Consider the following 13,977-nt stretch of genomic DNA (forward strand, 5'->3'; position numbering starts at 1 on the left):
GCTTTTACACTCCCCTAGGCAGCCAGCTCACAGCTGGAGACAGGATGCTGGCCCAGGTGGACCTTCAGTCTCACAAGATGCATTCATAGGTTTCCATTAGGATTCATAAGCATATATGTTACATAAAAGGCAGTAACTTCTCTTAAGTCAAGTATGTACGAGGTAGGAATTGCTGTTTGAATTTTCTTTGCTTTTCCTATTATTTTCCCTCCTTTCCCTGAATTGAGACTGGCATCCCCAAAACACAGAGGGGCTTTCTTATGTTGGGCAGTGTACATGTGTAAAAGGTGCTCCTTCAGCTGCCTGTGCTTCTCTGCACTGTGGACCAGTGGACAAAATGTTAGAACAGCTCTGCTGTTTATAATTGGAGAAAATTACTTGAGCACTAAATGCACTGAGCCCTGCTGTGGAAGAAGCAGTGGCTTGGTGTGAGTCTCCCTCACAGTCTGGCTGCATCAGAAGATACCCTTTAGGTATTGTAGCAATATACCAGCCACTGCTTTTCTACAGCTTAATATTTGTAGTGATGTTTTATTTACAATACAACCTGTAATTAAGGCATCTCATTTGTAATGCAAATGTCTGTAAAACAGGAAAAGGAAGTGTGGCAGTGGGTACCGTTGGGCTGATTCTGTTTCTCTAAGGCCCCTTTACACTTCTCATCAGTACAGAGATGGCCTTAAAATGAGTGTAAATTATGTATCTTCCCTTTCTAAGGACTCTTAACAGTGCCAGAGAGATGCAAAGGGCCATTAGTTTAAAAGGTAATTGGACCTCACTTTAATCTCTCTCACACTTCCTCTGTGTATCCATGTGAATGCATGTATGCTTAAATATATATTATGTCTATATGCATGTGGAATTATCAGTACTTCTCTTTTTCTAATGTTTGCTGAGAAAGTATAATACCACAGAGTGAATTGTAAGAGGTCTGAAGGCCATCTTCAGATAATGTACTGCACAGTCCTGATCTAATCAGAGGCTGATCTTCAGCTTCACCTAACAGGACTGTTACTAGGTTCCAAAGCATTACAAATAGGGATGGATAGGAAGGTAGGGCTCAGAAACTGAAATATTGGGGGCAAAAAAAACCAGAGGGGGATAATTTTTCGGTTCATATAAAAAATGCATATATGTATGTCTATGTGAGCATAAATGCTTCATCTTTTCCTTAAAATATTCAAGCTAAAAGACCCTCTGTGTGGCAGGGACGGGCTAGGAGCAGGAGCCTGCCATAGAGCAGTACCCTAAGTCCCCCTCGTTCCATATGTGCTGAAGTGAGGTCACGCAAAGCAGACTCTTCTCTGCAAGTCAGTGTTACAATTGTCCCTTTGTCTTCTGTGTGCATTCTGGGTGGGAAATTCAGAATATGAACCAAATCCTCCTGTAAACACAGTCATTGACTTGAGTGGCTCTTAGAGCATGTCCTTAGTCACTCCATCCTACTTATTTCACCCTACTTCCCCTTTCCCACTCCCTCTTTCTTATTTTGATGCAATGCAGAAGATTTTTGGGACATCCAGGAAGGCAAAGCTTATAATAGTCTCAAATTTTTACATTTTCTATTGGCTTTTAATGCTTATATCCAGCATTTTGTTCTAATGGACCTACTGTAAAGCCTAAAATATTTCAACAGGATCTTCCAGCCAATCTCTTTAGTTACTCTATGAGAAAATTATTGTAAGCCTGATTTTAGACAGAGGCACTCGCTCAACCTTTTAGCATTCTCATAAAACTTCTTTCCTGCAGACAGCTTCTCACCAGGTACTTCTGCCAAAGCATTAAATCTGAAGGTTGAATGGAGTGTCCCCTGTTAGTGAAGCCTGTGTCCTGATCCAAAGCCTGGAGCAAGATTGGTGGGAAGTGTATCACTGATTCCACTCAGTTTAAGAAAAGGACAGTAGATTCCCATTAGAGAAGACTTTCAGGAAACACAAGAGAAAAAAAAGTCTGCAGGTTTTTCTTTTCAGATTTTCAAACCAGCAATACAGAGAAACAGTGTCAAAAAAATCCAGTTGTCCCTTAACACACTTGCTTAGATGTGTGCTTACATACTAAGTAAGCTTTTACTTAGTTACTTTTTTCGTGCAAAACCAAAGATTCTTAACAGTAGCAGAAGGCTGTGCATGCCAACTTAGAGTATCCACCAGAAAAAAGGGAGATTCTAGCAAGGTGCCACACAGTATAAACAACCACACTACTAACAAATTTAGCAATTTTTGAGTGACTAAAAATAGCATGCAAATGAAGCTTCCAAGTCAGTATCACAGCCCTGAACTTGCAGTCAGACTGATGCTTTGAGTACCCTTTGCTCCTGCTGAATTTCAAGAGTACAGCCTCATTTGTAGAACTGCGATTTAAAGTTACTATTTTGTGATGTCATAGTCTTTCTCTAGTAACAACAGATGGTATATGGCAGTTTTGAGGTGAAGTTCTGACTTCCCCAGCTGCATTGTTTCTATTATTGTCACTGTTATTGTTATTAAGTGCTGAGCTGGCAGACCATCCTGTTACTTGCCTGAAAGTTGCCATTATACTGCTTCCAATTGTTTATAATATTATTAAGTGGAGGAGCACATGGGCTGGGATTTTTTTAGTCATGCTGTTATGCCCTTTTTTCCCTTTCTCACATTTTTTTAAAGTGAAACATGGGAGAAAGCTTGGAGGTTTGTCCACACCAAAAGTTCTGATGGCCTCCTCAAGAAATACTCCATACCTCAGAGAAGGGGCTGACTTTTGGGCCAGGAACATGTCTTTTGCCAACCTGGTGGAAACTTAGACAAATGATAATGCTGAAAAACCATGGCTTGCACATTGCCAGTAGTGTTTGCTTTGATTTTGAGGAGGCTCAGGTGTCTGGAGACTCTTAGGAGTGTGCATGGATACATCTGACCAGATTACATATATATATATATACCAGTAATACAGCAGGGTTGGGCATGCTGCAGGCAGGGGACCTGGACAAAGACTGGTGTTTCCTGTGACTGTTTCCTCTGAATCCTCCATGCCAGGTTCTGACTGGACAGTAGAGCTGAGAGCAGGGACCTGTATTTGGTCTCTGTTCTGAGGGACATCCATTGGCCTCAGTGATGTCCAGTCAGTAGAGAGGAGAAAAGATCCAGGTTCACATACAAAAGAGATGAAATCCAGGTCAAAGGCAGAAAGGAAAGAGAGTGTTTGTACCAGGAAGAGGAAAGAACTGATGGGTGCCTGTAGGTACAGGGAGCTGGCAGAATGCATGAATAGGGAGCATGGGACGAGACACAGGGCTGGGACTGACTTAGACCCATAGAACTTGCCATTTGTCAAGGACCAATCTGAGGAAAGAAAAGCAAGGTGACCTACCTGTCAAGATGCTGTGCTGCAAGGGGGTCTGGGAACAGCTCAGCCAAAAAGGTCTGTCAAAGGTCTGGGGAAAGGAGATGCAGAGGACTGCCAAATCTGACATCTGCAGCTAAGATCAAGGGGAGTTGTACTTCGTATATACAGAACTGTCTGAGATATTACACATGCCTAAAAATTGGATTCCCACTTGTGTTGAATATCTGCAGTCAGGATAAGCCATCACTCCCGTTTAGCAGGAGTATTAGTGGTTCTCACATGCTGCAGCACAATTCCTCTTGCCAGGTGGGTTTGCTCAGGCACTGTCCTCTTTGTCCTTAGCACAGCTTTGTTTCACAGAAGGCTTAATTTGACCCATAGCAAATGTACAAAATTTTATGGTGCGGGAGGAATAAAAGTTTAATTGACATGGGATTAGTCTGGCTTTTATTACTGATCATTGGAGAGGCCAGAAGGACTTTATGTAGGTCATCCAAAACAAGACTGAGTGAATGCTTTTTCCTCTCTACATCATCATTTGCTTTGTTTATGCCATGCTAAAGGCAAATGTTAATTCACACAGTTGAAAGTGCTAAATGTTGCAATCCAAATTGCCTGCTGGTGGGAACTGGGACAGCTACACAGGAGAAAATGAAACTGCTGCGGTTTATAACCAGATTTTAGTTACGTCCTGGGCTGGTGTCAGTTTTCATTTCAGTGGCTAAGCTGAGTTGATTTTGTGCTGTGAAACTTAACTGCACACACCTGGGAAAAGGAAAGATGATCTAAAAGTTTTAAGTTTTCATGTAAGCTGCTCAGTTCTTGTTGTGTTAGTGTGATAGTGAGTGATTTAAGTCTCATGTTGCCTCACCTCAACTTAAACACTTGATGAGAGAGCCTACATTAGGGGTTTTATCCCCTTCCCCAAGATCTAAATGGACTCTAGGCACATAACATTGTTTGTTGGGGGGCTTTGATCTTTTTTTAATATCTAATCCTTCAGAAGATACCTGATCTTGGATTTTTAATCGATCTCATCTGATACGAAGTCCTGGATTTTGGTGGGAAGTCAATTGTTTCAGTGACACAGCAGTTTAAAAAACTAAGCCAATCACAGATTTGCTTACATTAGGAACAGCCTTAGAAAGGAAGATTCGTGAGCAGAGTAACCAGTTTGCCAGTGAGAGGTACATGTTGTGTTGCCATGTATCATATGGATCTGCCATCTGTCATACAGATGCCAAACACCTCATCTCACAGAAATGTGTTAGACAAGTAGACCTGGAAGATCAAGGCTAAGTTGTTTCTCTGGCCAGCCTAGCTTCAAAGACTACATTTTCTGAGATGGAGCCTGATCCCCTGCCACAGCTGGTTGCCCAGAGAAATAATTTAGCCCATATTTCTTTAGGTATTTGACTCTTTGTTTTGGCATTATGCATGGCATGGTTGCCATTTTTATTTTTGAACCAAGTAGCACCATGATGCTAATGAAGGCATGTGTTTGTTTCCCACAACAGTATTTCCTGAGAGAACCTCTACCCCACACAGTCTGAAAAGAATACATTCTTCAACTGTGAGAGTGTTTCCTAGAGGTGACATTTCCCACGAGCTCAGTGGCAAGTAGCCTTAGCATTGAAACTCCTGTAGAAACACAGAATCTTTGCTAAGCAGGTACTTGCCTATGAGAATACATTCTGTCTCTCTACAGCTGAGAAATCTTTGCTGTATTAGACATATCATTATCAATATAATGGAGGCATCCATAATGGGGATGCCATCTTTTTATCAAATTCAGCTGATACTAAGGTCCTTATTTTGATTGTGTACTGTATTTAAGCATCTGTTTGCATAGATCTGTCAGCATTCCCATTACAAACACATCTTTTCAAGAAGACATAATGTGGGAGCAAACTTTAAACCAAGCTAAGAGTTCTTTGTCTTTAAATAATGGATCCACATAATATGTAGAAAAGATTATACTAGAGAAATTTAATGTGATCGTGTAACAAAAAAATAACACGAGTTATTTATATAACTCAGAGATAAGGATATATGTGTGTCCTCTTAGGCAATTTCCTGTCATTTGAATGTTTAGCATCTTTAACATTCTTCATTTCAAACCTGTGTATAAAATGTCCTGTGACTGCCACCATAGCAGCAAGTTCAGGAAACGTCTGACAGGACAAAAACACAGAATGGTCAAGGTTGGAAGAGACCATCAGGATCATCTAGTTCAGCTGTCAGCCCAGCACCACCATAATCACCCCTAAACCATAAGCCCAGCTGATACATCCAGACATCCTTTGAACACTTCAGAGACGGTGGATCCACTGGCAACTCATTCCAATGCCTGACCACTCTTTCAGTGAAAAAACTTTTTGTAATATCTGATCTGAATCTCCCCTGGCACAACTTAAGGCCATTTCTTCTCATTCTTTCACTTGAGACATGGCAGAGGAGACCAACCATCACCTCACTAAAACCTTTCAGGTAGTTGTGGAGAGCAGTGAGGTCCCCCAGAGCTTCCTTTTCTCCAGGCTAACTCCAGTTCCCTCAGCCACTCCTCATAAAACATGTTTTCTAGACCCATGACCAGCTTTATTGCCCTTCTTTGGACAGGAGGAAGGACCAAAAAAAAGCCCTGACCCTACACAATGCAGTGGAAAAAGCAAGATTTCCTTTTCCCTGTAGCAGAAGGGATCTTCTGCTGTTTGCTGCTCTCCTTCACCTCCATCACCAACTTTGTGATTTGGTGAGTTTCACCATCAAAAAGGTGGGACTCCTGAGAAACTGTGTCTCCTCTTCGCCCACACAGGGCTCAGTAGTGCACAAAGCCATACTTTAGCTCCAAGTGTTATTCTTGAACTCATAATTAAGTATTTATAGCCTCTTAGCTTTCAACCCAAATGCAATCTGATAATTATTCAGTGACTGCCTGATTAATAACTGCTGTGCCATTAAAGTCTTCTAGCATGGTCATTTGTACATTCAGAAGGATAGTAAGGTACCCCTAAAATGTGCATTGCTGTTGTTTTAACCATTTAAATTTCCATCATCTCCTTAATAATTCTGTTAAGGGCACACTAATGTCCCTTTTCAAAAAAGAGACAGAAAGATACGAGACACTTTCTAGTCATTGATGTAAATATTGAGTTTAATTCAAGTATTATTTGAATGTGATTTAGAAAATAGAGTGCAGGCTCAGCTGAATGATGATTTGTAAAGCAGAAAGAATGAAACTCCAAGGATACGTAAAAGAACTCCTGATTTCTATTCCACCTAAAAGAGATCTTGACATCAATAGAAGTTTTGCCTGAGTAAAGATTTGTCAAGATTCAGACTCTCATCTTTCTAAAAGCAGTCCCTCTTGAGGGGTGTTTTAAGATCTGTGAAGAACAATAGCAGAAAAGAATGACAGCCTGATCCAAAACTCATTGAAATCAGAGTAGATACTTCCATTATTCAGAAAAAGATTATAGAGTGATGTACAGGAAAATATCAGGAATTATTCCATTCCATTATTTCACAAGAAAACATTCAGCTGTAAGCACTCTGAATGGCAACCGTTATGCTTATAGTTCCAAGAACAACAGCTCTTCTTAACACAGTATCAGAATAAAAAATATCTACATTTTCCATATTTTTTTCTTCAAGATCATGAAACTATTACTTTAATCATTCTGAGCAGGACAAAAAGATGTCTACAATAATCTTGTTAATGAAATAGTTTTGAGGTACACTGTGCTTTTTGTCAAAAGTTGTAAAATTCCTATAAAATGAGTATTTTTCTCATTTGCTGATGAATATTTTACTAATCGGCTATTCTTATAGGATACTTTTAAGAAATTAAATATAAAAATGATACCTTTATTAGTAACCTACATTTCAGAGCAACAGACAATGAACTCAATTTCACATGTTAAAACCATAAAAAAATTTCATCTTTATAGCATTTTACTGCGGGTATGACTGATTTTTCCTTTCAAATTAATGCATTTTCAATAGCCTAGCTAGATGTTTGGCTTTAAAATCATAGAATCATATAATCATAGAATAGTTTGGGTTGGAAGGGACCTTTAAGAGATCGTGTAGTCCAACCCCCAAAATAATTAGTTTAGGAATGGAATTGGTCAGCTGCATAGACATTTGGTCAGTTTTTCACTGCTACCTTTGTCCAGAGCTAAACCTTTATTCTCTTAAAGCTACACGTCTAAGAGACTTGGGATTGGATTGCCTCGAGATGCCCATTTTGAATTTGAAGGGGCTTGGTTTTCAAGGGAGCCAAGAAATTATCTACCATCCTCCAGGTTTCCAATTAAAAGTGTAAGCTTAATTCTGGCACCTCTGCAGTAAAAAGAACATCATTCTCAAGAGAAGGAGTAATGATCAGTTTAAGACATTACTTTTCCAGCTGTCTGTCCATGCTGGTAGCAGCAGTTACTGCTCTCCAGAAGAGGCAGCAGAATGGGAATCTCTCAGTGCTGAGTCTGCTGCTGAGTGTTGTCTAGTGGAGTATGTCTGTGACTAGTGTGAAACACTGCTTCTAGTAAGGATGAAAATATGCATCACATTGGAGCACTGACTGAAACTTGATGATTATTCATCTTGTGATAGTTCACTGTTTCATGGCTAGTCTGGATGTTGAAAGTACGTAATACAGGTAATATATAGAATATATAGACCATAATACAGTGTCCTCTCTGTGTTATGAATTTACTTGTAAGTCCTTCCTTCTAGTCTCCTGTGCAGTAACAAGAGGCTCAGGAAAACCCTGCTACTCTGTATGTTCCATTCCTCATTGCATCATTCTGCAAGTTCCCAGCCTCCTGGTTCTCTCTGATTTGCTAAAATAATTCACAAGGAAATGGTGTTTATGTTCCCTCTTTCCTTGCAGCTCCAGAAGCAGCTGTCTGAGCTGGACGAGGATGACCTATGCTATGAATTCCGTCGGGAACGCTTCACCGTCCATCGCACTCATTTGTATTTTCTCCATTACGAGTACGAGCCTGCTTCAGACAACACCGATGTAACACTGGTGGCACAACTGTCCATGGACAGGTAGGGAGCACCTCCTGTTCATCTGGAAGCATGAAACAGTGTTTTGTTACAGGGAAATCTAACTATGGAATGCTTTGGAGAGAGAAAAAATGCAATTTCATAGAAACTTGGATGTTGTATGTACAGTGCACACACTCTACATGAGTAGAGACTGCTGGAGCTGCAGGAGTTTTTGCTTGTTGGGATTGTCAGGCATTATTAGTTCATGGAGTTTTGCAGCAACTTAGAAAAAACAGGAGATGTTAGTAATAGAATTAGGCGAGCAGTTGTAGCTGACCCAAGTTTTTGCATGTGTTTTTCTGCCCTAAAGGATGTTAGTTTTGCTTTCATTGGCATTTTCTTTGCAGAAAATTTCAATTAGTGATTTTTCCTACAGTAAGAATCAGAACTAAATATTCCCGTTTCAAATTAGGAAGTTGAAAATTATACTTTTTTTTTACTGTGCTAGTGTGAAATGAGAAATCTCCCATCTGAGCAGAGTCATTGCATCTTTATCCAAATGTTGATTCTCAGAAGAACATTTCAGCTTTTAGTTCTGACGTGGAGTGGAATTTAACTGGTATTTCATTTGTGGAAAAAAATCCATTTCGTGACAAGTTCCACCTGTACCTTTCTGATTCCCACCATTGAAATTAGTTTGTCATTTTTCAGAAGCTTGAAAGTGCAGTCTGGATCAGCCAGCTTTGTGAAATTTTGTAATTGTCAGTTTGGTTTTTTTCCTCCGGCTTCTCAGTTCAAATCTAGTCCAAACTTTGTAGTTATTGCTATCAGAGCAGGTTACAAAACAAAACAGAACTCCTTGAGTATTATCCAGAAACTGACCATTTCCTTCAGCATAGCACATCCAGAATATAACACGGCATGTGAATTACACCACTGCTACGCTAGTAGAAGGTCAGCAGTTTTCCAGGAGGGTTACAGGAATTGAGATCAACAAAACATTTACAGCCTGTTTTCAAAACAAACAGAAATGAATGAGGGGTGTTCTGTTCCACTGGTGCCTCAGCACTGCACATTGTGTTATGATTTGCTGTGCACATTATTGTCTGTTCTATTGATTTTTAATTGAGGAAACATTTCTTAAGTGTTCACAAACCTTTGAGTAAAAAACTAAAGAAATAAATTAAGCCAGACCCTGAGTGAGTGCCACAGTAAATTAGTGAAGCCGGTGTGTGCACATGGTATATTTTTCCCCCCAGAATTTAATTAAAAAGAATGAGCTGGGGCTCAGTGCTGATTCACTGGCACTGATGCAAAGTCTGAGCATCTGTTTGCCTTTCTGGATCCTCACTGGGGCACATGTTTTTATTGATAGACAGAACCACACATTTTTATTCAGGAAGAACAGCCGTCCTGGTACTGTGCAGCAAAAATCTTCCCTACTTCACTGGTGTGTTGCTATAAATTATTGATTTGGGTTGGAAATACTTTCTTTCAGCTAAAATCAATAAATAATATCATACCAAAGAACTGCTTAGCTGCTTTGTTTTCTTTCACATCTTTCAGTTACTACCTTATTTTTCTCTATCTTCTTTAAACCAGTTTTATTAAACTCCTCCTGCACAACTGTAGACATTTAAGAATAGTGTCTCAGATGTAAGATGACATGTGCATAAACAATGTCCTGTACACTACAGTCCCGAATTATTCTTTGAAATGATAATCAGAGATGAGGAAAAGCAAAAAAAACCAACTCCCAGCGCCTCCCATAGCCCTGTTGGAGGTGAGATTGACATGACTGTCATGACAGACTTAGGTTTGCCTGTCCTCTAGGCTTGAGGAATGGAAGAGAGGGATGCAGTTTGGGGGCTAACATTATTGTCTTTAGATGGAAGCTTTGAGACAGACTTCATTCAGTGTTGCTCATTATTGGGTGATTATCATCTATTGCACTGACATGACATTTCCTTGAATAATGGCTTGGTTGCTTCACTGTGATTTTCCTGCAGGTGTTGTGGCTAGGCAGCCTTTTAAGGCTCAATATTTACCTGGGGTTCAGAAATCAGAGTAGGAGTTAAAAAAATGTGAGGTCAGAATGGGGAAAAGGAAAGACGTGATTAGCAATACACTGCTTGAAATCTGAGTGAGAACGAGTCTGAAATCTGTTGAGTATTCTTAAGAAGAAAAATAAAAATAAAGAATCTCACAGAACAATTGAGTTCCAGCAAAATTCACTTAGCTGAGCAGACCTTTAAAAAATTTACCAACTAAATGATTGTCTCATTATTATGCAGTACAGCAGTATGTTTATTTTCTCTGGAGTCCTTAAGAGAACGCATTCCTCAAGACAGCTAAAAGAACCCAAAATAGGTTGGTCATGTTGTGCTGAGAAACTCATAATTCTGAGTTTTGTGGTCAAAGGGGACTTAACAACCTACAGAGAGGCGATTATGGAGGATCAGCTAGCAGTCCCTGTATCAAATTTATGGAAGTAGGGCCTGTCAATAAGAACAACGCAGTAAAATGGAGTATTCTGAAGCGTACTGAGGTGTCCAGCTGGGAACTTGTACCACCAAAACCCAGTTTCCACTTCACTATCATGAAAAGCTTTGCATTATCAGGTGTGCTGTTTCAATAAGTTATGTATGCCATTTGTCCACTGCGTGGAGTCCTTAAAAGGAATTTTGCTGCATATTTTACTAGGTAAGTTTTCCATTTTTAAAAGGATGCCCTAAATTTGAGTGCTGACAGATTGGAGTCTCCTGATTAACAGATTTCCACTATGTTGGAAAAAGGCAAAAAATGTATTTTTTCCTATTTATTATTTGTGTAATCAAAATTGTAGACCCGTTATGTGCCTTTTAGATATTTTTATATTGATTTGTGTTTCAAATTCAGCTGTATGTTTCGGGCTGATAATAGCCTTTGTTTCAAAAACAGATGAAAAGAAAATGATGTACCAAGTGTAGACTAGAAAGGTAATATCTCATATCTAAGAAAAAATGATTATATCATCTTGGTATCATTCACAATCATTCAGAAACGCAGGAAAAAGCTATTAGTGTTAAGTCAGACTGTGTGTTTACTGGTATGAGTATATTATTCTTTTATTTTGCAAATCTTAGGGAGATAGTAGGAGGGGGAAATTATTTTCTCAGATTATGATAATGCAGGAAACTTTTCTTGTGTTTTGTATAAATATTAATAGGAAAAATCCAGTAATGTGGATTTGGAACAGAGTGAAGATAATAATTTTGCATCATCTACTCTTCCAGTTTTTAATAGAGTATCTGGCTAGGCTGCATAGGTAATTTCCTTTCATATTAAATCAAGAGGCTTTATAAACAGTCCTTGCTGTATTTTGGGGTGACACATCTCAATCTCTAGGCAATAAATTACCCAAAGTGCTTAAACGGTTTTGACCAGGTTGGGTTTGATTTATGTTTGCATATGAAATCTTTCATTGTCAATTTCATCAATAGCATTGTAACTGCTGGAATTTTTTAAAAATACACATCAATACAACCTGTTAAAAAATGATTTAATGAAATTTGAGATAGTACTAAAACATATACAGTTTGGTACTTTTAATGATGGTTTTGTCTGAAATGTTCTTTTGCTATTCCACAGCAATGCCACATCTGTCCTTCCTCCTCTCCTTACTCCCTACAAACAGTAAATCCCATTTCTATCGATGTGTCATCCTTTTGTCCCTTTCCCTGACAGTGAGCCTTCTTCTAGTTAATGCACATGTTCACCTAAGTCAGTATCCCCTTGACCTCTCTCTTTTAACAGCCTTTAAGATCTGAGTAGCTGCCTTGCAAAACTTTGGGGAAGGTTTTCCTAAACAGGAGGTAAAACGGTCTGTGGGTGTGTACACTTCTGTCCTCCACAAGCTGATTGAAGAGCACTGTAGTGTGTTACTTTGTGGGAATAGCTTGACCTGGAATGTGAATTGGGCACTAGACACTGCTGAAGTTTATGAGCCTCCTGTCCTGTAAGTAGATCCACATGGACAGATCCCCGCAACTGCTCAAAGCTCCCATCAGATAAGTCCTGTTATCCGTGTGGGTTTTCCTGCAGCATCAAAGCTTTAGACAGAAAATGATGGTGCTTTAGGTATCTGAGTTGTGGATGTGTATATCTGATCTAGGGCCATCTTAGGCTACAGTGGTTTTAGTGAAATAGGTATATCCAGGGTGCAGTCCATCTGTCCAGAAGGAGACCTCAAATTATCATCTTAAATAATGAATTATGCTGTAGAAATATTTACTGCTTTCCACTGCATATAAAGTGTCCCCAATCTGTCTCACTTAGAGAAAGATACCTGCATTTGATCAGGTGAACCCAGGCAACAGAGCCCCAGACAGGGAAATAGCTTTTTCTTACTCTCACCCTTCCTCTTTCAGGCTCCAGATGCTTGAAGCCATCTGCAAGCACTGGGAAGGTCCCATCAGCCTGGCACTGTACCTTTCCGATGCAGAAGCCCAGCAATTCCTGCGCTACGCTCAGGGCTCAGAAGTCCTGATGAGCCGCCACAATGTTGGTTACCACATCGTGTACAAGGAGGGGCAGTTCTACCCTGTGAACCTGCTCAGGAATGTGGCCATGAAGCACATCAGCACACCATACATGTTTCTGTCTGACATCGACTTCCTGCCCATGTATGGACTCTACGAGTACCTCAGGTAATGGACTGTGAGGGAATTCCCACTGTCACCTGTGATTTGAGCCTCTCCACACCCCACCCTTCTCACATACTCCCAAAACAAAGCAGTTTGAGCAGATCTGGAAACGGCAGCTTATAAATATTTGAGGTGTTACAATGCCCAGCAAGGCACAAGAGCTTTTGGAGTAGAAGAAGGGACTGTAACTGGAAAGTAAAGCAAAATGGTTATGAAAGAAAAAACCCAGGTCTGAATGTGAGCCTCGTTAGCCATTAGAATAATCCCCTCAACGCAGCAGGAGAGCCAATTTGAAAGTTGAACTGGGTTAAGTATTATTAAATGTCCAAGAGCATCGTTCATTAGCAGAGATGTGAACCAGGCAGTTTCTCTAAACACTTCTGGTTCTTAATGTCCGTGACGGAAAAAAATGCAGAGCATTACTGAACTTGTTGTCTGTGTGACACATTCTTAAACCAGTTCCTTATCTTGAAAAGAGGGTGATGAGTCTAACCAGCTCAAAAATATGACTGCAGTGCCAGCGCCTGTCAAGGCAAAATAATTGTTCTAAGGAAACTGGGAGGAGTAACATCAATGTGTATTGTATCATACTGCATGTGAGCAGGTTGGGCTGAGCAAACTACAGACTTCTGATCCATTAATTGGGCTTTTTTTTAATGAAGACCTTTTTCCCCTGCAGAGGCTGGTCATCTGAGGCCAAAGCATAGAGCAAGGAGGACACCCTGTGGCCAGACAGGAGGATGTCAGTTCCTTTATCCTGACCAGTTTTGCTTTTCATCTCTGTTCTAATTTGGTAAAAGTTGATCGAAGTGTTCCAGTGAGGGCCTGCCTGTAGGTGTTCCCTGTCAGTTCATAAACCTGGGGCTTTGGAATGTAAAGGAAAATATGCCTTCTGGTATCATAAACTTATGGAGGAGTTTCTTTGTTTCAGGCTTAACTCAGTAAGACGTGTACAGGGCCAAATTTAGTATGA

General features: G+C 40.0%; 1 protein-coding gene across 3 annotated transcripts in view; it reads left to right on the top strand.

Moving 5' to 3' along the window:
- Nucleotides 1–13,977, top strand: part of LARGE1 (LARGE xylosyl- and glucuronyltransferase 1) — a 272,166-nt gene that overhangs the window by 238,187 nt on the left and 20,002 nt on the right. For all 3 annotated transcript variants that reach the window (XM_039570321.1, XM_039570320.1, XM_019292486.1), the window contains 2 exons: nt 8,216–8,379; nt 12,729–13,007. In XM_039570321.1, coding sequence (XP_039426255.1) covers nt 8,216–8,379; nt 12,729–13,007 — 443 coding nt within the window. The remainder of the gene's footprint in view (nt 1–8,215; nt 8,380–12,728; nt 13,008–13,977) is intronic.

Source organism: Corvus cornix, chromosome 1A, assembly GCF_000738735.6.
Source record: "Corvus cornix cornix isolate S_Up_H32 chromosome 1A, ASM73873v5, whole genome shotgun sequence".
NCBI lineage: Eukaryota > Metazoa > Chordata > Aves > Passeriformes > Corvidae > Corvus > Corvus cornix.